Source organism: Oncorhynchus masou, chromosome 5 (genome assembly GCF_036934945.1).
Source record: "Oncorhynchus masou masou isolate Uvic2021 chromosome 5, UVic_Omas_1.1, whole genome shotgun sequence".
Classification (NCBI taxonomy): Eukaryota; Metazoa; Chordata; class Actinopteri; order Salmoniformes; family Salmonidae; genus Oncorhynchus; species Oncorhynchus masou.
The window spans coordinates 48692486-48716672 of NC_088216.1; the positions used below are offsets into that span (position 1 = coordinate 48692486).

Consider the following 24187-nt stretch of genomic DNA (forward strand, 5'->3'; position numbering starts at 1 on the left):
CTGTCTCTCTCTCTGTCTTTCTCTGTCTCTCTCTCTCTCTCTCTTTCTCTGTCTCTCTAACAGAAGGAGACCATAGGGGATCTGTTGATAGTGAGTGGTCAGCTGAGTCAGGCAGGTACATACAGCTGTACAGCTCAGACCGTGGTGGACAGCGCCTCTGCCTCCGCTAAACTGGTGGTCAGAGGTAAGACCCGATCATATCACAACAACTCTCCTGTCCTTTTTCTATGATGGTCATCCTCATGAAATGTTTGTGTTACAGCATTGCAGGATTTCGATTCTACATTTTATGAGGATTTTTACTTAATTACTTACTTGCGTAATCCTCTTCATCCCCAGGCCACAATGAGCTCCGTCCACTACTTTCTGGGTGAGGATTTGTAGTTGCATGTAAATGAAGGAATTTGGATAAATGTCCTGACCATGCATTCTCCAACGGTCTCTCCTCAGGCCCCCCGGGACCTCCTGGTGGTTTAGTGGTGAAGAACGTTGCTGAGACGTCGGCGGAGCTGCGGTGGAGTCGTGGCTATGACAACCACAGCCCCATCGGGAAGTATGTCATCATGGGTTTCTCCCCACTGTCATCCGGATGGAGAACGATGAGGACAGGTGAGAGGACCACCGTTGTGTGTGCACGCGTGCATATGAATGTATGTTTTTGTATCAATCAATCAGTCCCTGACCTCTCCCTCTCCCCATACTCCTGTCCCCCCGCAGAACCATCTAACATTGAAGGCAATGCTGAATCGGCTCGTGTGGTTGGCCTGTTGCCCTGGATGGACTATGAGTTCCAGGTCATCGCCAGTAACATCCTGGGTAGTGGAGAGCCTAGCATGTCCTCTCACACCGTACGCACTCAGCAAGCAGCTCCCACAGTGGCCCCTAGTGGACTAGGTGGAGGAGGAGGAGACCGCAACGAACTCATCATCACCTGGACCGTAAGTGTGTCTGTCTGTGTATGTGTACGCATGCCTGAGTGTGTGTGTGTGTGTGTGCGCATTTTAGAGAGAGAGAGTTAGATGGAGAGCTTTGTCAAAGTTGACATGAAGTTTTGTTTGAATCTGATCCCAGCCCATGGCCAGAGAGTACCAGAATGGAGATGGCTTTGGCTACATCCTGGCATTCCGGAAGCGGAACACTCCGACATGGGTGGTGGAGCGTGTTTCCAACGTGGAGTCGTCTCGCTATGTGTACTCCAACCAGAGCCTGTCCCCCTACTGCCCATTTGAGGTGAAGATCAAAGCCTACAACCGTAAAGGAGAGGGTCCCTTCAGCCAGATTGCCCTGGTGCACTCTGCAGAGGAGGGTGAGTCAGAACAGATCTGGGTTATACAAGAAGGATGAGGAACATTATGCTACATTGCCACAAGAGGGCGAACAAAAACACAAAAAACAAAATGTTACCAACCACATTTGTTCACTGTGTTTATCGTACTTGTGTGTGTTGGATATAATCCTCAACCCTAATTTCACCCCTGAGCCCTGACCCCTGACCTCTGACCCCTGCCCCTCCATGCAGAGCCCACGGTGGCGCCCTTGAGGATCAATGCCACGGCTCTTACGGCGTTCGAGATGCAGGTGTCGTGGGACCCAGTCCAACACCTCAGCGCCAATGGCATCCTCAGAGGTTACGAGGTTAAGGACCTGCACAACATACACATGAACATATACATATACCATGAAATATATCATACTATATACCCGACGTGCATTTACCCCAAACAATGTGACAAGCAATGGGCCCTGGTCAAAAGTTGTGCATGCCATTTGGGACCCATATCTAGACTTCAGGTTCAAACCAGTCTGAACCAGTCAGTACTGGTGTGAAAGTTAACTGAGGTAACAGCTATGCTATTACCATCCTCCATTGCCCTGGAGATGACCTCACCTCATCTCCTCAGCCTTGATATCTTATATCCCCCGACTAATAAAGGTTTTATTCATTTATTTGATGTGTTGTTTGGTTGGGATCCGTCGCCAGGCAGATTAGGTCTGGCTGGTTATCATGATGGCCCTGAGGGGAAAAAATGGGAGAGTCAGAGTGAGAGTCATTAATGTTATGACAGGGCAGCTGGAGGAAACTTTGCTCATTAATCTGGTTATTGTTCATTGTACACATTTAAAAGGAAACTGTTTAAGAGATAACAAAATGCTTACATTTTAGGGCCTTCAAGTGATCTGTTCATATTCACCTCACAGTGAATTGTGAGAAAAAAACGCTTTTTTGGGGAAGGCCCCCAGTTTTTCACAGAGATGTACTGTTGGTGGCATCAGCACACTAAAATGTGTGTTTACAGATCCGGTACTGGCGTCAGCATGAGCGGGAGGCAGCTGCAGACCGCGTGCGTACAGCCGGGTTGGAGACAACGGCTCGCGTGACAGGACTGAGACCCAGCACCCGGTACCATGTTACCGTGCTGGCCTACAACAGCGCTGGCACAGGACCAGCCTCACCCAAATCCACTGTCACTACCAGGAGACCACGTATGTAGGATACACACACACACACACACAGAATTTCCACCACCAACACACCGTACTGTATGTGTGACATAACAAACACACACACTCAAATATTGTTTCAGTCCCCTGGCCCCAACCCTCTTCGAGGGATCAGATGTGACATAACTGGGTTAGGCCAGTAGTGCAAGTATGAGTTCTCCCATGTGGGATAAGATGCATTGTCCCTCCTGGCTGAGAATAGCCCAGGGGTTCAAACACACAGTGTGTTTGGGAGGGGAGATATCCACCATGCACCTGACTACCAGCATGCACTGGGCTTCAAGAAAAGCAACAAATATTTGGGTATTAGTCCATAGTTCCCAAAAATGTTTTGCATGTCCACAATCATGTTGTTTTCAAGATATGTCACTTTTAAAATGCAGAAATGCAGCCTGTCAGATGCGTTTTGTCGTATCTCTTGAAAACTTGATCGCTGACATATAAAACATTTTGGGTCTATATCAACAATGGACTGATGAAACAAATACCAAAAGATAGTTTGAGGGTGGAGTTTTCCTTTTAAGTGTGTAAAGGGATTCTAGTAGGGGATTTAGATCCTGATACAGAGGATCTTCTCCTCTCTCTTCTCTTCTCTCTGGAACTAAAAAGGATTCTCCTATGGGGACAGCTGACGAACCCTTTCGGAGCACACAAACATCAACATTACGCACAAACATAGCTATATTCATATATTATATATGATATCATGCCTTTTAGATTGCAGTTCGGTTACAGTTTGGATCATAACGTTGCTGTATCTATAATTTGTGCACGAGACCCTTGTATTACCAAGTTATTAAGTATCTAAGTGTAATTCCTCAATAACTTCCTGGTCATGTCTTGGTCAAGTAAGTTTCAGAAGGTGAGAGACTGGCCAGTAAGTTGTTGTCTGTTCTTTTATGTTAACAGCTCCTAATCGCCCCCCTGGCAACGTGTTCTGGAAGACTGATGGCTCATGGGTAACTGTGAGGTGGGATCATGTCAAGGCCCTCGGCAACGAATCAGCTGTGCTGGGCTACAAGGTGAGTGGTGTCTGTTTTGAAGGAGAGGTGTGTGTGTGCAGGTGGATATGTGTTTGTCATATTGCAAAAGCATGGTCAAAATGTTTAAAAGAAGGTTCAAATGTGTGAAGGGAAAGGAGATATGCGGTCAAAATGATTCATGTTGTTTGGATAAATCATAATGCGCTACTTCTGTAAGTAATCAGATTTGCAGAGCAATAAAACTCTTAGAGCATGATACGGCATATCATCAACAGATAACATTAACAATCATTTATTGTTTTTATAATGTGATAGTGTGCAGAGAGAAAAAAGAAAAGGAATAGAAACATTAGCTTCTTAAACCAAAAATACTTCAACAAACATTGAACAAAGGGGCAAAGGAAAAACATTAAATAACTGATTTCCTCTGTACAGTTTTCCAGAATCAGAAATTAAGTTGCTCCCTCTCTCTTCTTTCAGGTGTTGTATAAGCATGAGGGCCAGTCTGCACTGAAGGTTCTGGACAAGGGGAAGACGTCCGTCACCCTGCCCCTACCCAAAGACAACGGCTATGTGGTCCTGGAGATTCGCTCCTGGGGGGAGGGAGGAGACGGAGCCGCACACGAGACTGTTGTTTCCCGCGACTCAGGTGAGACAGACTGACTCGCAATAATATCTCCTTCTTCCTGAAGTGTATTTTCATTACCTACTTCCCACAAATCTAAACACATTGGATTGGTGGAAGGATGGGCTATACTAAAGGGAATTTCCACCATATTTATATGCCAATCATTTCCTTTTAAATCAGTGAAGGGAAGTGAACAATTGCACCTTTTGGGAGGAAGGAGATGTAATAGGGATGTAGCCACTGACACTGAGGTTTGATGGAAGGGAGACTTCGGCACAACACATGTTTTTCAGTCACACACCACATAGCCCCAGAGCTTATCCAGGCAAGGTTTTGTGTCAGGTTTAAGTTACATCCACCCCTGGGACTTGCCTAGCAGCAACACCACTCCTGCTGTGACTAGAACTCACTACAGGAGGAAATAATCAAAATCTCTCCTCCTGTTCTTCACTAAGTCTACCGCCAACAGCTAGCATGGCCTGAGGCTAACAGGATTAACTAGCTGTCACACACAGAAGGGTACAAGAGCATAAGTGCTCATTTGAACCAAGAGGGACTAATTAGTATTTTGTATCAACTGGCGGCCACACACAACATCTGCCTGTGAGGTTGATAGGCTGCTGATGGAAGTTGAGGTTTGTCAATGAGTGACGGGGTTTAGTGAGAGGCAGTGAGGATTAATGGGGGGTTACCTCACTGGGCTCTGTATTAGTGCACACAGACATGCACATATAGATGAAAGATCGTAATTTGTCTCAGCAAAATAATCCTGTAGTAGCAGGATTTGAACATTTAGTCCTTAATGTTGCTTGATCGGTGATAAGGCTATTATCTGGTCAAAACGAGGCTACATGAAAAGTAGAATACTGTTAATATAACCGTGTGTTAGTGCGGAAACATCTCAGCAACAAAAGAGTGATCAAATTAAGATCCTACATCTGTACTGTACACACATGTGCGCCGGCACCATACACACATTAATACTTAGATGCTGCTTCAATTTGACCTATGCAGAAATCGCTCCATCATTTCCTAGTTGCAAAAATGTCCGTTTATGTGACAAAACAAGCAAGTATAGTGTAGAGAATCATTGTTCCATCAAAATCGCTGTGAAATATTTTTTCTATAACCAAAAATATTGTATTTTCAGCTGTTTGAAGCTGGTGTACAAAACTGAAAGTAAAAGAGCAAAAACTAAACTTAAAAATGGAAGCTTAGAAATAGAGCACATAGAACAGATCTACCGCTTCCTAGACTTGCTTTCAATGAGAATGACAGATCTATAACTCACATGTCTATGAGAATTATGTTGTGTCACCCAAAAAGTTACATATTGCACCTTTAAGACTTAAAGTTTAAAGTTAGAACACAATAGAGCTGTTTTAGCCAGTCAGAGAGACAGGTTTAAGTGAGTCAATTAGTATTTCCATTGTGCTCCATATTAGGACCTGTCTTTCACTATTCTGAGACCCTAGCTGTGACTCCTCAAAAAAGCCAAGGAGGCAAGTAGGCAACTGTTGGGATAACACTGTACTAGATCATGTCTGCAATTCTGAACCCCCCCCCCCACCTCTCTCTCTCGCTCTGTCGCTCTCTTTCTCTCAAACAGGAACTGGAATGATGGTGCAGAACCAAGCAAGATCCCCATGGTCCAATCATGCTCCCCTCCTTCTCACCGCCACACTCTCCCTCACTCTTATTGGCTTGCTGGACCTGTGATCTCAGTCCCTGGACATTGTGTCATAGTCATGGTGTAAAGCCTATTGTTCAGATTCACCTATCTATTGTTTTGTTGTGGCGGGGAGGGGATTTTGAACAGGTGGACAAGGGGTGTGTGGGGTAATATTTTGAAGCAAGGGGGATGGGGGGAATTAAAATGATGGTTATTTTATTCTTCTTTTTATAAGAACATCAAACCGGGACATTTTTTAAGTGTGTGTGTCTATGGGTTTGAAGGGAGGGGTCAGACTACCTGATTGTCAATTACATTGGTGTCATTAGAACCATGCCTTATGGGGATACGAGAGGCTTTTGTCCTCCTTCACAGCAGCAGGGCAATTCGTCACACTCGCCATGTCTCCTGGCTTCCCCTACTCTGCTATGAACCCTCAGCTCGATAGCGTATGTCAGTCGTGCTTTCTGAAGTCGGTTCAGTTTCGTGTAGTTTAAAAAATGTAAAAAATGGTTTTCGGTTTCAATGTCGTTGTTTTTTTACAATAAATGCACTATGCATCATTTGGGTTGAATGCTGTAATAACACAGACATGTTTTTTTTTAAAGCCCCATGATGGTAGTGACGACTCGATACTGCGTACCACTTATTCACCATGCACATTACTTTATTAATAAAATATGTCTGTTGTGTATGTATACATTTGTTTTATTTGATAACTTCGGACTAGATTCAATCAGGTCAAGCAGTAACTGGCACGAGCAGACACCCATGCGGGTGGATGTTTTGGAGGTGTCAGAGGTGAAACTGTACAGCAGGCAAATCGGTGAGTAGCTGCTCTGGCGATCATCGTCAGGAAGCTACACCCGCCCCATTTGCGTTAGAAGTTCCGAATAAGAAAGTGTGGGCTATGTAGAAATAATTACACTGAAATTGTAATATCATTCAACTTAAATAATAAGGATTTCCATCAGACTAATCAAGGTGTAGATTACATCTCACATTCTAGTGTTCAAATTTGTAATCAAGGCTGCATGTGATTTCTCTTATTGCGACTCATTGCAGCCAATGGTAATGTCCACTTTAGGTATAATGCCGGGAGCTGCTTGGGGATTTGACAGCTATAACACAGTTCTACCTTCTACAAGGTCAAAACATCCATTTTGCGGATGTTGGCTAAAGCAGATCTGATTGGGCCCTTTAAAAAATAAGTAATTGTCTCATCTCTGCTCATGCAGTTGCAGCCAGCCAGCCTACTATCTCTGTGCTCCCCAATGAGTCATCCTATATATTACCTGGCTCTATAGAGCTGCTGCCTACGTTGTCTGATGAAATCACTATTTTAGTAGTTCTTCCAAGTAAATAAGGCATACTTTTATGGCTGCTGAATACCAACTATCAAAAACTTGTATTGTCGGGTAGAATTACCTTGCGAAGAAACAACTGCTCTCTCTATCCTTCCCTTCTCTCCCTCTCCGTATCTGCTCTACAAACTTGACCTATGCACGCAATGGATTATGGTCATTACAGTTAATTTCCACATTTTCTGCAGTAAACTATATAGAATATTGGGCTGTTGAAAAGTACATCTCCCTACTACATCACAGTTTGCGCTTGATCTGATTTCTTTGTAGAGAAACAGTGCATTGAGCTTACAGTAAAAAAAAAAAATACATGGAATTCAAATAATTGAACCGACATTGGTCAGTTAGTTAATTAAAAAACTAAAAATAACATTTTGGTTAATCGCTTAGCACTGTATGTCACCCAACTTAACTGTATGTAGAACATCCTGTGTACATACAGAACAGTAGACATCTCTGGTGCACTGACCAACTCTTTGTCTCTTGAATAAGATGAACAGTGACCTCATACATCTCATGGCTCTTCAGGAAGTCTACTTCAAATTGAACTCCCTGTGAATGGACGCATGCTTACTTTCTTATGACACAACTTTTTGTCTTGTCCTAGGATTTTCTGCCTGTGTGTTGGTTTGTTTGTTTTATGTGATGTCGTTATGGCGGTGACAGCGTCTGAATGAATAACTTCACTCGTCCAAATGAATGTTTACCTTTATGTTTATGTTGGGAACTCAACTTGATAAAGATATTTATCAGTTCTTTGTTTACACTTTTTTTTGTGCCTGCATTGTTTAGAAGATTCAGACACAAATGGAAAACCATTTCAATTCAGTGTTTTTGGGTTGGTTATGAAACCCATCTATGCTGAAGTGTAAGATGAGTATTTCGCAATGGCAATTGTTGCGATAAAACGATGAGAGCAGGTACTGAAGACTGATCACAAAGTACAGTGCTATCGCTCACCTCTTACATAACATGTCCTGTTGTTCATTAACTGTTAATCATGCAACACTTCTGCCATAAACACTGCCTGTCTGAGGAGAGTTCACTGCAAGGATTTGTCATCTATGGAACATACCGCGTCTGCTAGTTAATCATGAAGCCCCTGTGGGATTGATTTGGGTGGAAAGCAAGGATAATACCCACACACTGTTTAGATGTTCCCAATGTTCCCAAAGTTACAATACTAACATGTCAACCACTGTCCTTGTCAAGCCTATTGCCACTGTATATTAAAACCATGGCAGCATTTGAACAGTGGATATTCTTTTTCCATATTTGATACCCCCTTGCACCTGTAAAGTCTGTGGAATGTGTGTTCTGTATAATACCTTGAACTATTGATTTTGGGCATAGTCAAGTAGTTCAATGGTAAACAGCCATTTCAACACAGTGTGTCTGTTCTGAATATAACTACCGGTAGCAACTACTGTATGTTGTCTCTTGTTTTTTCATTATTTTTTTTTCATTTCTGTTGCTCTGAAACATTCATAGGCAGGTTGGCCAGTGGCAGCACAGTTCTGCTGCCAAATGTTGTTCTTTGCAGTAGAACAGTGCAAGGTATCAAGAAGTTTTGTGGCACTTCAGGGTTTGTGGGTCATCATAAATTGTAATTGTTAGTTCATGATTTCGATACATCTCAGGAGTGTAGGAATCAAACTTTGCAAGCGGTCTGGAGAAGCCAAAATCATATTGTGTTTTGTTATTTGTAAAAGTCTGAGAGGTGAAAAAGGTTTGTTGAGTAAGTGGTTGGATGATGGTTTTTCTGGTGTTGTTTTGTTGTTAGCTACATCTCACTTTGTTGTGCCCACAACTGTATAGAAGTTATTATGGTGTTATTGACTCTCTTACACGGACATCGATTGATTGTCAACATCAGAATGAGCAAGATACAAACACACTCTGGACATGAAACATGTTGATGACAATCTGTTAGTACAGCAGCAACACCAGTACAATCTTAGAAAAAAAGGGTTCCGTAAGGGTTCTTCCCATGTCCCCGTAGGATAACCCCTTTTGGTTCCAAGTAGAACCCTGGAACCAAAAGGGTTCTCCCAGGAATCAAAAATAGTTCTTCAAAGTGTTCTCATATGGGGACATTCGAATAACCCTTTTAGGTTCCAGAGAGCATTTTTTTGTCAACGTGTTTAACCAGAGTGCCCCAGTAGTGACAGTAGTGTTGCTTTTATAATACATAGACATATTCAGCACCACACTAGTCCCCACCGGACAGTTTTTATGTTTAGACCAATGATGTTGTTTTGATTTTAGTGGGTGAAGCCACTTAACCCTGTGCCTGACGGTGTTCAGGGTCATTTTATATTGGATTGGGAGTGTTGTGTTTTATAAACTGTTTTTGTACGTGGCTCAATGTACCTTAAAAGAAAGGGGGCAGCTTAAAAACACGTGAAATATCCAGATGTCTTGCAGTGATGACTTCCTTTGGGGGAAACTCAAACTCACACTTCGTAGTTGAAGACAGTGGAGGTGTGATTGGTACTACCGGCTGGCTATACGAAACTGCAGGACAAGGGAGTCAACTTGACTCTCTTTCAACCTGCCTGTCAAACTGTAGCCAAACGCTGCTGGTGATATGATATCTCATTCTCCTCCATGTGGCAGCAACTGCAGGGTCTAACAGATGGCCGGTAATGCTGTAGACCACTGGATCACCCAGCTCGGAGATCACTAAACACTATATCTCATCTAGCTGTTCAATAACGTTCAAGATAAACTGATAGAGCCGCCAACTGGGAAAGCAGCCTATGTTCCCTCAAGAGTGGGATAGGAGTTATTGTAGTAAAGAAATGCATATACACTGGATCTCACTCCTCATCGGTCTGTAGATACTGTGCGGTGCTGTACTGCTAGAGTACAGTTGTTAGCGCACACTTAGCTCACATACTCACAGAAAATTGCTTACTCTCTGGTGGCTAGTGTTGTTCCTTCTTCACCCTGCACTGGTATAGGCCTGAAAGACACACAAGTACACGTGATCTGCCCTTGCTTGTTTTCTAACCCAAAGGGAAATATTGGAAACACTGCCTTTTTGGTTATGTACTTAATGCTAGCTTATTTGCGTAATGCTAGCTCATTTGCTAGCTCATTTGCGTATGTGTGTGTGTGAATGTTTTTGTTAATGCAAAGTTCCCATCGGCTAAAGACCCATTAAAAGTCATTATCATCTTACAGCATCTCTGTAATACTAAGGTGACATCTTTTCAAACCCCTGTTCTCTGAATATTATGTGTCATTTTCAAGAAGTCTGATTGATCGGTTCAAATCACACTTCCTGGTGGAAGCTACAGTGGCTATTGAGGTAGAGCTTGCCCTGAACCACAGATATAGGAATCATAACCTGAACCACGAAGGGATGAAAACAAATATGTCCCTGTATCAGTGGTTAGGGGCCACCTGTTTGCTAGGATGTGTTTGTCTGTCAGCTGGCTGGGCTGAAATGTTGAAATGTTCTGATACAATTGGGCCCTTCTAAATCTGTGATTAAATGGGAAAGTGAAGGGGAGGTATGGCACTTGTAAATATTACTCAATAAACACCTTGGGATTGTATTTAAATCATGCTTGTTCCACTGTGTTTTTTATTTCCTTACCACTGTTGAATTTGCATGGCAGGTGATGATCGTATTAGATTGCTTTATTATGTCAGTTGTGACCTAGCGGCTTGAATATCCCCTTTTCAAGTAAGTCATAACACTTGCCATTTTACCTAGTGTGTGTAATTGAATCTATTAGGTAATCAGTTCGTCTCCCACTTCCCAGATTACTCAGGAATCTTATCACTTGCACTTTGGTACCAATTATTATTAGGGAAAATGAGAAGTATAAATCAGCAAGAACACAGCACAGCTACTGTAGGAACTCTCCCTCTGTCACTGGTGGAGAAAGGTAATATGGTATTCATGTATTGTATGTAATATGTAACTTCATATTCATTTATGTAACATTGCTTGTGATATCAGAGGTAATATCACTACTATATTGCACCTTACTTATCACGGATGACATGGTGATGAAAGTGTGTTTATTAATTAACTTGTGAATTGCATGTAAAGAGATCGAGGAGGTTTGCTAACAGTGAATGAGTGTGTGTACAGATGTAGGATATTCATTTGAGCCAGTTTGATACAGTAGGAAAATAATCCTGCAGCAACAGGAAATGTAAATTATAATTAAAGGATATTTTTGTAGGGATACACACATTTTTCACTACGGCAAATAATTCTGACATTTCAAGGTGGAAATGACAAACTTTAGAAGCTTTTTTACACCTGAAATACACTAGAAGGTTCAATTTCCTGCCGTGCAGGAAAATTCTCAGCAGTAAAAGAGTGATCAACTTAAGATCCTACATCTGGATGCATGCAACAGACTTGGTTCAAATACATTATTGAACACAGTGCGGGGTGGGTGCACTTTTGGGAACATTTTATTGATTCCATTGTACCAGTCAAGTTATGTAAAGTGCACCTCAAGTATTTTAAATTGTTTATACTTTTGACCTAAGTCTGGACATACATGCATCTGGCTTTGCTTGCTATCTCGCTATTACAGAAACATAGGATCATTGCTAAATATTATGGATTGTGTATTACGAACAGTATCCAATACTTAATATTTACAAACTCGTTTCATCTGAATTAACAACATAACAACTGAACTGCTCTAAACTTTTAAAAAGTAATTAAGTAATGAAATGTTAAAATTGTATAATAATAACATGTTGTTATATATCTATATTTAAGTAACTCTGTATTAGTTCATTTGTAAAAATACAAATAAAATAAAAATTACAAAATGTGTGTCTATTCATGCATTTATGTCATATTTTGTATTTATTTATACAGGTACATTGTTTCTAAGGATAACCGACTTGATTTCACAACACAATGGCCAGACTCACTGTGCTTGCAGGTACCACAGACTCACTGTGCTTGCAGGCTTCTGCGGTCATTATAATCCCTATCATCATCCTCATCTTATTCTTATCATTATTCTTCAATATGATCCTCTGGGCCTGGGTCATTCAGTGTATGAAAACATTGTCATCTCTCCTCAGGTCTGGGCCTTCTGCTGATGGTGCAGATTGGTAAGCATTTCTCTCATCAACCTTTTTACATTTCTCAGTTGAAATGTTTAGACCATAGAATACATCATTTATCTCTAAATAATTATACTCAAGATGCTTGGCAATCCCATCAGAAACCACAGATCCCCCATAAGCATTTGGAATAATAAAGAGAGCATCCCAATGAACACAATGTCCAGCCCGCTATTTTAAGGTACCCCAAAAGGTCAATGTGAACTTCTGTCTCTGAATAGTTTTCCTTCTCTACCTTCAGCCGCCTCCACCAAACTGGTCTGCCACATGACCAACTGGGCCCAGTACCGCCCCAGCAGTGGGAAATTCACCCCTGAGAACATCGACCCCTTCCTCTGCACCCATGTGATCTACAGCCTGGCCACCATCAACAGCTTCAACCAGGTCGCCCCCATCGAGTGGAACGACGAAACATTATACATCAGCCTCAACAACCTGAAGAACGTGTGAGTGACTGGGTGTACTTCAGTGAGAGTTGGGCCTTAGTTGATAACTCCATGATGAACACTAGGTTTCACTCCTCATCTTATCTCGCTGATCTGCAGGAACCCAATGCTGAAGACTCTGCTTTCTGTCGGAGGCACAGTCAACGGACTCAGCCCGTAAGTCTAGTGATGATTCTTATTGGTTGATAACGATATTATATTGCGCAATCTTTTTGCACCCAGCACCTGAGAAATCAATTATAATTATCATAGTGTTTCCCAGTTTTTGTCCTAATCTGGAGGACTGCTGTGTCTGTTGGTTTTCAGTCCTTTCATATAGGCTCACAACCAGAGTAAGTAATGGTTAAATTATGTCTCCTTCCTCCTCCAGATTCATCGGCATGGTGTCCAAACCTGAGAGCCGCCAGGCCTTCATCAAGTCAGCCATCAACTACCTGCGTTCCCACAACTTTGATGGTCTCAACCTGGCCTGGGAGTACCCCACTCAGAACGGCAGCCCCAACGGAGACAGGAAGAGGTTCACCGAGCTCGTCAGGGTAAGCTTGCACAGAACCTTTTTTTTTTTTACTGACAGTTATAACATGAGTGAGGATTTGCACCAATATCTTTCAATGTGTTACTGTCATTTTCTGGGACTATGTATGGTTGTATAGCGATCTACCACCTGCTGAAGGGGTTAGCTCGGCCTGAAGGGCCAGCTAGTTTATATTACTTTCTGTCAGAACGTTATGTTTCTGTATGTCTTTACAGGAGCTGCAGAAGGCCTTTATGGACGATGCCAAAGACACCAAGCTAACCCAGCTGCTGCTGTCTGCCAGCGTGGCTGCTTTACGGCCCACCATCAACTCCAGCTACGAGGTGGCCCAGATCGCCAGGTAGGCAGCATGTGACTGAGGGTGGAAGAGACATTCGTCAAACACACTTTGAAATGATTTTTATTCCAGAGTTGGGGTAAATTACATTTGATCTAAAAAGACAAATTAGTCAATGAAGGAAAACCTTATAATAGAGAATAACACCATACATCCAATTCATGAATCTTACAAACTCAACAGGCACACTATACTCCATATACTTGTCTCGTTATGTCTCTGCAGCTCTCTGGACTTCATCAACGTGATGACCTATGACTTTCACGGACACTGGGAGAAAGCCACCGGACACAACAGCCCCCTGTACCGCAGCAGACACGACTCAGTGGCACACTACGACTTCAACGTCGTAAGACTAACACACACTTGGTTTTATTAGGATTGATTCTATTCCATGATGAGTATTAAACCAGGAAGTACTTGTAAACCATTGTGTTATTGACCATGATTATATAAAGGAAACTTGTAAATAAACTATTTACATATAGGAAATATTGGTGTTGATGTCCTTCAACTTCGCTGCCTTGTCCTAACCACCTGTCCATGTGATTTAGGACTCTGCCATCACCTACTGGCTGGACAACGGTGCCCCTGCTGAGAAGCTGTTGATGAGTTTCCCCACCTATGGCCGCACCTACCGTCTCACCACCACCAACACTGGCCTGGGAGCCCCCGCCAAAGGCCCTGCTGACGCCGGCCCATTCACCCGCGAAGCAGGATACTGGTCCTACTATGAGGTACATTTGATATATGAGGCCTTTTTCTCAAACTCAAAGCATACAGGCCCTGGATCTCAAAACACTATGTTATATTGTGTTGTTTGTTTGTTTATCTGTTTGTTTGTCATTAGCTAACAGGATGCTTCTCTCTCCTCCCAGGTCTGCTCCTTCACCTCCAGCGCCACTGTTGAGTGGATTGATGAGCAGAAGGTCCCCTATGCTGTCCAGGGCAGCTCCTGGGTGGGCTATGACAACAAGGAGAGCTACGCTGCCAAGGTGCATGCCAGGAACATCTCAGTCAATCCATCCATCAATCAATCAAGTTCTCTATATACCCATGTCCATGTTTACACATCTGTCTTTGTCCCCTTTTGCTCCACCAGGTCCATTGGCTGAGGAACAAGAACCTGGGAGGAGCCTCCGTGTGGACGCTGGACATGGATGACTTCACTGGTGCTTTCTGTGCTGATGGTTCCTTCCCTCTTGTCAATCACCTCCGCAACTCTCTGGGTAAATTCAGTTCCATTGAAGTTAAATTCTAGTTTTTTTTTATAAACCCATAAGTCAAGTACAGTAAAGGTAGGTTTTTCATCTCCCACTCTCTTCCCTCCCTCCACCCCTCTTTCCCTTTCTCCCTCCCAGGCTTCGCCCCCAAGCCCACAACCACTCGGGCCCCCACCACCACCCCTGACCCCATCCTCAGCTTCTGCTCCGGACGCCCAGATGGCCTGTACGTCAACGTCATCGACAACACCACCTATTTCCAGTGTTTCCGTGGAAATACCTACCTGCACCGATGCCAGACCGGCCTCGTCTATTTTGATTCCTGCAAGTGCTGTGACTGGCCCTGAATGACTGCTAGCTATGTAGGACCAATTAGTTAGAATGCTATAACAACCTTCAATGACAACTAGCTGTAACGGCAATAACTTATCCTAGGATCTGATCCTGAACTGCAACTGGCAAAATGTTACAAAATATACAAATTTTCATTTTGTCATTTTCTATTTGTCGGGTTACTGTCTTTCTCAAATAAAAATAATACCATACTCGCAATATTGTAAGACTGAATACAATATTATGAATGTTTCATTTTGCTTGTCAGTTTTTCATACTGTACCAGTCAAACGTTTGGACACACCTACTTATTCAAGGGTTTTTCTTTATTTTACTATGTTCTACATTGTAGCATAATAGTGAAGACATCAAAATGATAAAAGAACACATATGGAATCATGTAGCAACCAAAAAAGTGTTATACAAATCAAAATATATTTGAGATTCTTCAAAGTAGACATCTTTTGCATTGATGACAGCTTTGCATACTCTTGACATTCTCTTAACCAGCTTCATGAGGTAGTCACCGGGAATCCATTTCAATTAACAGGTGTGCCTTGTTAAAAGTTAAATTGTGGAATATATTTCCGTCTTGATGCATTTGAGCCAATCATTTGGGTTGTGACAAGGTGGGGGTACACAGAGGGGGGTACACAGAAGATAGCCCTATTTGGCCAAAGACCAAGTCCATATTATGGCAAGAACAGCTCAAATAAGCAAAGAGAATAACAGTCCATCATTACTTTAAGACATGAAGGTCAGTCAATCTGGAAACTTTCAAGAACTTTGAATGTTTATTCAAGTGCAGTCGCAGAAACCATGAAGTGTTATGATGAAACTGGCTCTCATGAGGACCGCCACAAGAAAAGGGAAACGCAGAGTTACTTGGCTGCAGAGGATAAGTTCATTAGAGTTATCAGCCTCAGAAATTGCAGCCCAAATAAATGCTTCACAGAGTTCAAGTAACAGACACATCTCTACATCAACTATTCAGAAGGGATTGCGTGAATCAGGCCTTCATGGTCGAATTGCTGCAAAGAAACCACTACTAAAGGACACCAATAACAAGAGACTGAGTTGGGCAAAGAAACACGAGCAATGGACATTAGACCGTTGGAAATCTGTCCTTTGATGAGTCCAAATTTGAGATTTTTGGTTCCAACGCAGAGTGGGTTAACGGATTATCTCTGCATGTGTATTTCCCACCATGAAGCATGGAGGAGGAGGTATGATGGTGTGGGGGTACTTTGCTGGTGACACTGTCTGTGATTTATTATTAACTCAAGGCACACTGAACCATTATGGCTACCACAACATTCTGCAGAGATTCGCCATCCCATCTGGTTTGCACTTAGTGGGACTATCATTTGTTTTTCAACAGGACAGTGACCCAACACACCTCCAGGCAAAGTGTGGCTACTTTGAAGAATCTCAAATCTAAAATATATTTTGATTGGTAACAATTGTAACAATTGTTTTGGTTACTACATGATTCCTTATGTGTTATGTCATAGTTTTGATGTCTTCACTATTCTACAATGTAGAAAATAGTACAAATTAAGAAAAACCCTTGAATAAGTTGGTGTGTCCAAACTATGATTGGTACTGTATATAAGCTCACATATGTAAAATGTTTGTATCTTTACATGAAGTTGAAGAGTGCTGTAATGTTTCAACCTGTTACCCGTGATTCATGGTGGAAACATCTTGCATGTCATGGCACTAAAGCACATACACTGTAATGTCAGCTTGTCACTTTTATTAGCTATGATTAAACTGCATATATTAAGCATTTGGTCAACGGCCCCTCTCCCCCCTGCAAATACAACCACAGACATACAGTATAAGAATGTGTTAGAATCACTACAACTGTAGTTTAGCACTTTCCACTTGGTCTCAGAGAACTTCACATTGTTAGGGGGTCAAGTAATCTCACACAAGATGATGCAAACGTCCACAATATTATTTTACTACCAGTTTACCAAGTCATTTCTAAGTTAATACCATAGACAAAAAATAAGGCAACATTTTATATTTTAATTCCAACAAACCTGGATGTTTACCAGAAAACATGCCAAATAAAAACTGTGCTCCCATGGTCATAGTAGCAGAGCAGTCAGAGTGTATGCTGTGGTTTACAATGCCAACACTTATCCTCAGATAATGGCCATCAGGAGAGTAATAAACGTCATGCCTTTGTCCAAAGTGCTGCATTATTATTATTTCCCGGATGTCTGCACATACACTTAGTGTACAAAACATTAAGAAGATCTTCCTAATATTGAGTTGCAGCCCCTTTTCCCCTCAGAGCAGCGCTAATTCGTCGGACTGAAAGCGTTCCACAGGGATGCCGGCCCATGTTGACTCCAGTGCTTCCCACGGTAGTGTCAAGTTGGCTGGATGTCCTTTGCGTGGTGGAACATTCTTGATACACGCAGGAAACTGTTGAGTGGGAAAAATCCAGCAGTGTTCCAGTTCTTGACACTCTCAAACAAGTGTGCCTGGCACCTATTACCATGCCCTGTTCAAAGGCACTTAAATATTTTGTCTTACCCATTCACCCTCTGAATGGCACACATACACACTCCATGACTCAATTGTATCAAGGCTTAAAAATACTTATTTAACCTGTCCCCTCCCCTTCATCTACACTGATTGAATTGGATTTAACAAGTGACAACAGTAAGGGATCATAGCTTTCAATCGGATTCACCTGGTCCGTCTATGTCATGGAAAGAGCAGGTGTTCCTAATGTTTTGTACATCAGCGTAGATAGCACACTTTCTGTTTGCATGATTCAAATGGATTCCGAATGAGGTCATAGTGGCTAATTCATTTATGTTACAGTTTAGAAGGATGAGGCATTTAGGGTGAAAAAATATATAATTCAATAGAATCAGTATTATTATTACATGTTACCATATGTACAAATGGCACTTAATTTCAATCAAATCATTCCCAAAGAAACTAAAAAGCATTAATTAGCAGGTAATGATAATGCAATAAAGAAGTTTCAATGACATCTCAGTGTAAATCCCAGTAATGAGGGTACCAAAAAAATATAGCTGTTTTGTGAACACTTCTGCATGGTGATATTGATTTCTCTCATTATAACCAACAACGTCTAGTGGGATAAATGTGCTGTTTGTTTGCAGCCACAATGCAGCCCTGTACACAGCAAAATGCAACCCACAGGGACTGAAGATGAGTGTTCATTCAATGTTTTAATGAAGGGCGCACAATTTAAGGATATTACAAATAGACACCAAAGTAACTGTTTTGTTATTTAGATATCGCAAAAAGATATATTTTTTAAATTTTTACATGATTAATATGAACTGTCATTCATGTCACTGAACAATACAAGTCAATGTAATAAAAAAGAACAAACAAATGCAACACTGCAAGCTGTGTCATATTTACATAAGGCTTTCATATTTATTGACAGACAGTTACTAAAGGTTGTTGCACCTCTGTTTTCTATTACTCTAATCAGTAGTCTCAGCAGTAATAAGGGATTTGTAAATGTTGTCATTTACAGTTGAAGTCAGAAGTTTACATACCCCCTAGCCAACTACATTTAAACTCAGTTTTTCACTTCTTTTCACTTCCAATTCGTGACATTTAATCCTAGTAAAAATTACCTGTCTTAGGTCAGTTAGGATCACCACTTTATTTTAAGAATGTGAAATGTCAGAATAATTTAATTTCCTTAATCACATTCCCAGTGGGTCAGAAGTGTACATACACTCAATTAGTATTTGATAGCATTGCCTTTAAATTGTTTAACTTGGGTCAAATGTGTCGGGTAGCTTTCCACAAGCTTCCCACAATAAGTTGGGTGAATGTTGGCCCATTCCTCCTGACAGAGAAGGTGTAACAGAGTCAGGTTTGTAGGCCTCCTTGCTCACAAACGCTTTTCAATTCTGCCTACAAATTTTCTATGGAATTGAGGTCGGGGTGTTGTGATTGCCACTCCAATACCTTGACTTTGTTGTCCTTAAGCCACTTTGCCACACCTTTGGAACTATGCTTGGGGTCATTGTCCATTTGCAAGACCCATTTGAGACCAAGCTTTAACTTCCTGACTGATGTCTTGAGATATTGCTTCAATATATCCACATAAATGTCCTACCTCATGATGCCATCTATGTTGTGAAATGCACCAGTCCCTCCTTCAGCAAAGCACCCACACAACATGATGCTGCCACCCCCGTGCTCCACGGTTGGGATGGTGTTCTTCGGCTTGCAAGCCTCCCCCTTTTTCCTCCAAACATAATGATGGTCATTATGGCCGAACAGTTGTATTTGTGTTTCATCAGACCAGAAGGTATTTCTCAAAAAGTACAATCTTTGCCCCCATGTGCAGTTGCAAACCGTAGTCTGGCTTTTTTATGGCGATTTTGGAGCAGTGGCTTCTTCCTTGCTGAGCGGCCTTTCAAGTTATGTCGATATAGGACTTGCTTACTGTGGATATAGAAACAGCATCTTTACAAGGTCATTTGCTGTTGTTCTGGGATTGATTTACACTTTTCGCACCAAAGTACGTTCATCTCTAGGAGACAAAATGCGTCTCCTTCCTGAGCGGTATGACGGCTGCGTGGTCCCATGGTGTTTATACATGCGTACTACTGTTTGTACAGATGAACGTGGTTCTTCAGGCATTTGGAAATTGCTTCCAAGGATGAACCAGAATTGTGGATGTCTACATTTTCTTTCTGATGTCTTGGCTGATTTCTTTTCATTTCCCCATGATGTCAAGCCAAGATGCACTGAGTTGGAAGGTAGGCCTTGAAATATATCCACAGGTACACCTTCAATTGAATCAAATTATTTCAATTAGCCTATCAGAACCCATGACTTCATTTTCTGGAATTTTCCAAGCTGTTTAAAGGTACAGTCAACTTAGTGTACGTAAACTTCTGACCCACTGTAATTGTGATACAGTGAATTATAAATGAAATAATCTGTATGTAAACAATTGTTGAAAATATTACTTGTGTCATGCACAAAGTAGATGTCCAAACAAACTTGCCAAAACTATAGTTTGTTAACAAGAAATTTGTGGAGTTGTTGAAAAACAAGTTTTAATGACTCCAACCTAAATGTATGTAAACTTCTGACTTCAACTGTATATGACAAATAAATAATCCCACTTATGTGGTGATCTAATGAAAGATTAAATAAAATATTGCTGACAACTTTATATATCTTACGTTGATTTTATTATGCACTTGAGTGCACATGCGTGGCAGAGCGCCAAAAAACTATAATTCTGCTGACATTAAATATCCAAGTAAACTTTGCTCCAAGGCATCTGCCAAAAACAGTTGGCAGTGACTTGACCAAATGTACCTAACAAACCACTGCCAGAAATTCATATCGTTATCATAAGAGATCAAAGTTGAAAAAGTACACTTTTTAAATATATACAGTATTTCAGTACAGCTATGAACCTGCTGGATCAAAGACAATCAGACATGCCATAATAAAATTGTGAAGTGTCAACTATTGAATTGTTTGGATGTTTTTGACAGCGCGGGACACAGATAGCATAATCTGAACAAATAATGGTCATTGTTATCAAATTTGCCAACATAATGACTAATTAATGTGTTATCACAATTCCAACAAATGGATAGTTGTGCCAATTATGATTAACATTGTTCTAAATGCCTGCAATACACACCGAGTGTACAAAACATTACAATCACCTGCTTTTTCCATGATATAGACTGACCAGAGGAATCCAGGTAAAAGATATGCTTCCTTAGTAATATTACCTGTTAAACCTACTTTAATCAGCGTAGATGAAGGGAAGGAGACAGGTGTAAACAATAAATGTGCGAAAACCTAAACAGTCCTATCTGGTGCAAACACAGAGACAGGAACAATCACCCACAACCACACAGTGAAACCCAAGGCTACCTAAATATGGTTCCCAATCAGAGACAATGACTAACACCTGCCTCTGATTGAGAACCATATCAGGCCAGACATAGAAATAGACCAAGAAGACATCCAACATAGAATGCCCACTCAGATCACACCCTGACCAACCAAAACATACAAAGCAAACTATGATCAGGGTGTGACAGTACCCCCCCAAGGTGCGGACTCCGGCCGCGAAACCTGAACCTATCGGGGAGGGTCTTGGTGGACATCTGTCCGCGGTGGCGGCTCTGGTGCTTGACGTGACCCCCACTTCACCGTAGTCTTAGTCCCCCACCTTGTCCGCTTCCATGGCCTCCTGGCCACGGCAACCCTACTTAATGACACTGGACTGAGGGGCAGCTCGGGTCAGAGGGGCAGCTCGGAACAGAGGGGCAGCTCGGGACAGAGGGGCAGCTCGGGACAGAGGGGCTCTTCAGACTCCGGCAGCGCCGGACAGGCGGGAGACTCCGGCGGCAGCGCCGGACAGGCGGGAGACTCCGGCAGCAGCGCCAGACAGGCGGGAGACTCCGGCAGCAGCGCTGGACAGGCGGGAGACTCCGGCAGCACAGGAGAGGAGGAAGGCTCTGGCAGATCCTGGCTGGATGGCGGATCTGGAAGAGTCTGGCTGACTGGCGGTTCTGGCAGATCCTGGCTGACTGGCGGATCTGGAAGAGTCTGGCTGACTGGCGGATCTGGAAGAGTCTGGCTGACTGGAGGATCTGGAAGAGTCTGGCTGACTGGCGGATCTGGAAGAGTCTGGCTGACTGGCGGATCCTGGCAGACTGACGGCTCTGGCTGCTCCATGCTGACTGGCAGCTCTGGCTGCTCCATGCTGACTGGCGGCTCTGGCTGCTCCATGCTGACTGGCGGCTCTGGCTGCTCCATGCTGACTGGCGGCTCTGGCTGTTCCATGCTGACTGGCGGCTCTGGCTGCTCCATGCTGACTGGCGGCTCTGGCTGCTCCATGCTGACTGGCGGCTCTGGCTGCTCCATGCTGACTGGCGGCTCTGGCTGCTCCATGCTGACTGGCGGCTCTGGCGGCTCCATGCTGACTGGCAGCTCTGGCGGCTCCTTGCAGACTGGCAGCTCCTTGCAGACTGGCAGCTCTGGCTGCTCCATGCAGACTGGCAGCTCTGGCTGCTCCATGCAGACTGGCAGCTCTGGCTGCTCCATGCAGACTGGCAGCTCTGGCTGCTCCATGCAGACTGGCAGCTCCATGCAGACTGGCAGCTCCATGCAGACTGGCAGCTCTGGCAGCTCCATGCAGACTGGCAACTCTGGCTGCTCCATGCAGACTGGCAACTCTGGCTGCTCCATGCAGACTGGCAACTCTGGCTGCTCCATGCAGACTGGCAGCTCTGGCTGCGCTGAACAAGCAGGAGACTCCGGCAGCAGCGCTGTAGAGGAGGAAGGCTCTGGCAGCGCTAAACAGGCAGGAGACTCCAGCAGCGCAGGAGAGGGGGAAGGCTCTGGCAGCGCTGGAGAGGCGAGGCGCACTGTAGGCCTGATGCGTGGTGCTGGCACTGGTGGTACTGGGCCGAGGACACGCACAGGAAGTCTGGTGCGGGGAGCTGCCACCGGAGGGCTGGTGCGTGGAGGTGGTACTGGGTAGACCGGACCGTGCAGGCGCACTGGAGCTCTTGAGCACCGAGCCTGCCCAACCTTACCTGGTTGAATACTCCTGGTCGCTCTGCCAGTGCGGCAAGGTGGAATAGCCCGCACTGGGCTATGCAGGCAAACTGGGGACACCGCGCGCAAGGCTGGTGCCATGTAAGCCGGCCCAAGGAGACGCACTGGGGACCAGATGCGTAGAGCCGGCTTCATGGCATTTGGCTCGACGCTCAATCTAGCCCGGCCGATACGCGGAGCTGGAATATACCGCGCAGGGCTATGCACCCGCACTGGGGACACCGTGCGCACCACAGCATAACACGGTGCCTGCCCGGTCTCTCTAGCCCCCCGGCAACCACAGGAAGTTGACGCAGGTCTCCTACCTGACGTCGCCATACTCCCTGTGAGCCCCCCCCAAGAAATTTTTGGGGCTGACTCCTGGGCTTCCTTCCGTGCCGCAATGCTTGCTTCGCCAACCTCATTCTCTCGTAACCTTCCGCACACTGCTCCATCGAATCCCAGGCGGGCTCCGGCACTCTCCCTGGGTCGAACGCCCACCTGTCTATCTCCTCCCAAGTTGTGTAGTCCAGATTCTGCTCCCATGTCCAAGAGTCCTGTGTCTTTGGCCGCTGTTGCTGCTGTCCGTTACCACGCCGCTTGGTCCTGTTGTGGTGGGTGATTCTGTAAGGGTTTTCCTCTGGTGAAGGAGAAGCGGACCAAAATGCAGCGTGGTGGTTATTCATGTTCTTTAATAAAGGAACTAGACATGAAATAACTAACAAAACAATAAATGTGCGAAAACCTAAACAGTCCTATCTGGTGCAAACACAGAGACAGGAACAATCACCCACAACCACACAGTGAAACCCAGGCTACCTAAATATGGTTCCCAATCAGAGACAATGACTAACACCTGCCTCTGATTGAGAACCATATCAGGCCAGACATAGAAATAGACCAAGAAGACATCCAACATAGAATGCCCACTCAGATCACACCCTGACCAACCAAAACATAGAAACATACAAAGCAAACTATGGTCAGGGTGTGACAACAGGTTAAAGAAGGTTGTTTAAGCCTTGAGACAATTGAGACATGGATTGTGTGTGTGCCATTCAGAGGGTGAATGTCAAGACAAAAGATTTAAGTGCCTTTGAACAGGGAAGGGTAGTAGTTGCCAGGTGCACCAGTTTGAGTGTGTCAAGAACAGCAATGCTGCTGGAGTTTTCGCACTCAACAGTGTCCCATGTGTATCAAGAATGGTCTAACACCCAAAGGACATCCAGACAATTTGACAACTGTGAGAAGCATTGCAGTCAACATGGGCCAGCCTCCCTGTGGAGCACTTCCGAAACATGTTGTAGAGTCCATGTACCGACGAATTGAGGCTGTTCTGAGGGCAATAGGGGGTGCAACTCAATATTACGAAGGTGTTCCTAATGTTTTGTACACTCACTGTATAATCCCAGCTACAGTTTTTATAATACTGTACATAACATTGTTT

At 43.6% G+C, this 24187-nt stretch overlaps 2 protein-coding genes across 3 annotated transcripts in view; both read left to right on the top strand.

Annotated features, from left to right (window-relative positions):
- Positions 1–10721, top strand: part of LOC135539741 (contactin-2-like) — an 86881-nt gene extending 76160 nt beyond the window's left edge. Inside the window, exons 14-22 of the mRNA XM_064965827.1 lie at positions 64–184; positions 451–609; positions 718–938; positions 1072–1306; positions 1520–1635; positions 2298–2484; positions 3412–3524; positions 3966–4134; positions 5723–10721. Coding sequence (XP_064821899.1) covers positions 64–184; positions 451–609; positions 718–938; positions 1072–1306; positions 1520–1635; positions 2298–2484; positions 3412–3524; positions 3966–4134; positions 5723–5832 — 1431 coding nt within the window. The 3' untranslated portion in view covers positions 5833–10721. The remainder of the gene's footprint in view (positions 1–63; positions 185–450; positions 610–717; positions 939–1071; positions 1307–1519; positions 1636–2297; positions 2485–3411; positions 3525–3965; positions 4135–5722) is intronic.
- Positions 10722–10978: 257 nt separating this feature from the next.
- Positions 10979–15357, top strand: LOC135539742 (acidic mammalian chitinase-like). 2 transcript variants are annotated; one of them, XM_064965828.1, is made up of 12 exons: positions 10979–11051; positions 12011–12077; positions 12223–12252; positions 12506–12710; positions 12810–12866; positions 13081–13246; positions 13461–13585; positions 13808–13931; positions 14137–14319; positions 14461–14577; positions 14685–14811; positions 14944–15357. In XM_064965828.1, the coding sequence occupies exons 2-12, from the start codon at positions 12053–12055 to the stop codon at positions 15150–15152; spliced, it is 1368 nt and encodes a 455-aa protein (XP_064821900.1). In that variant the 5' UTR covers positions 10979–11051; positions 12011–12052; the 3' UTR covers positions 15153–15357. The 2 variants fall into 2 exon arrangements, with proteins under 2 accessions (XP_064821900.1, XP_064821901.1); XM_064965829.1 differs by lacking the exons at positions 10979–11051; positions 12011–12077 and adding an exon at positions 12090–12103.
- Positions 15358–24187: the final 8830 nt, after the last annotated feature.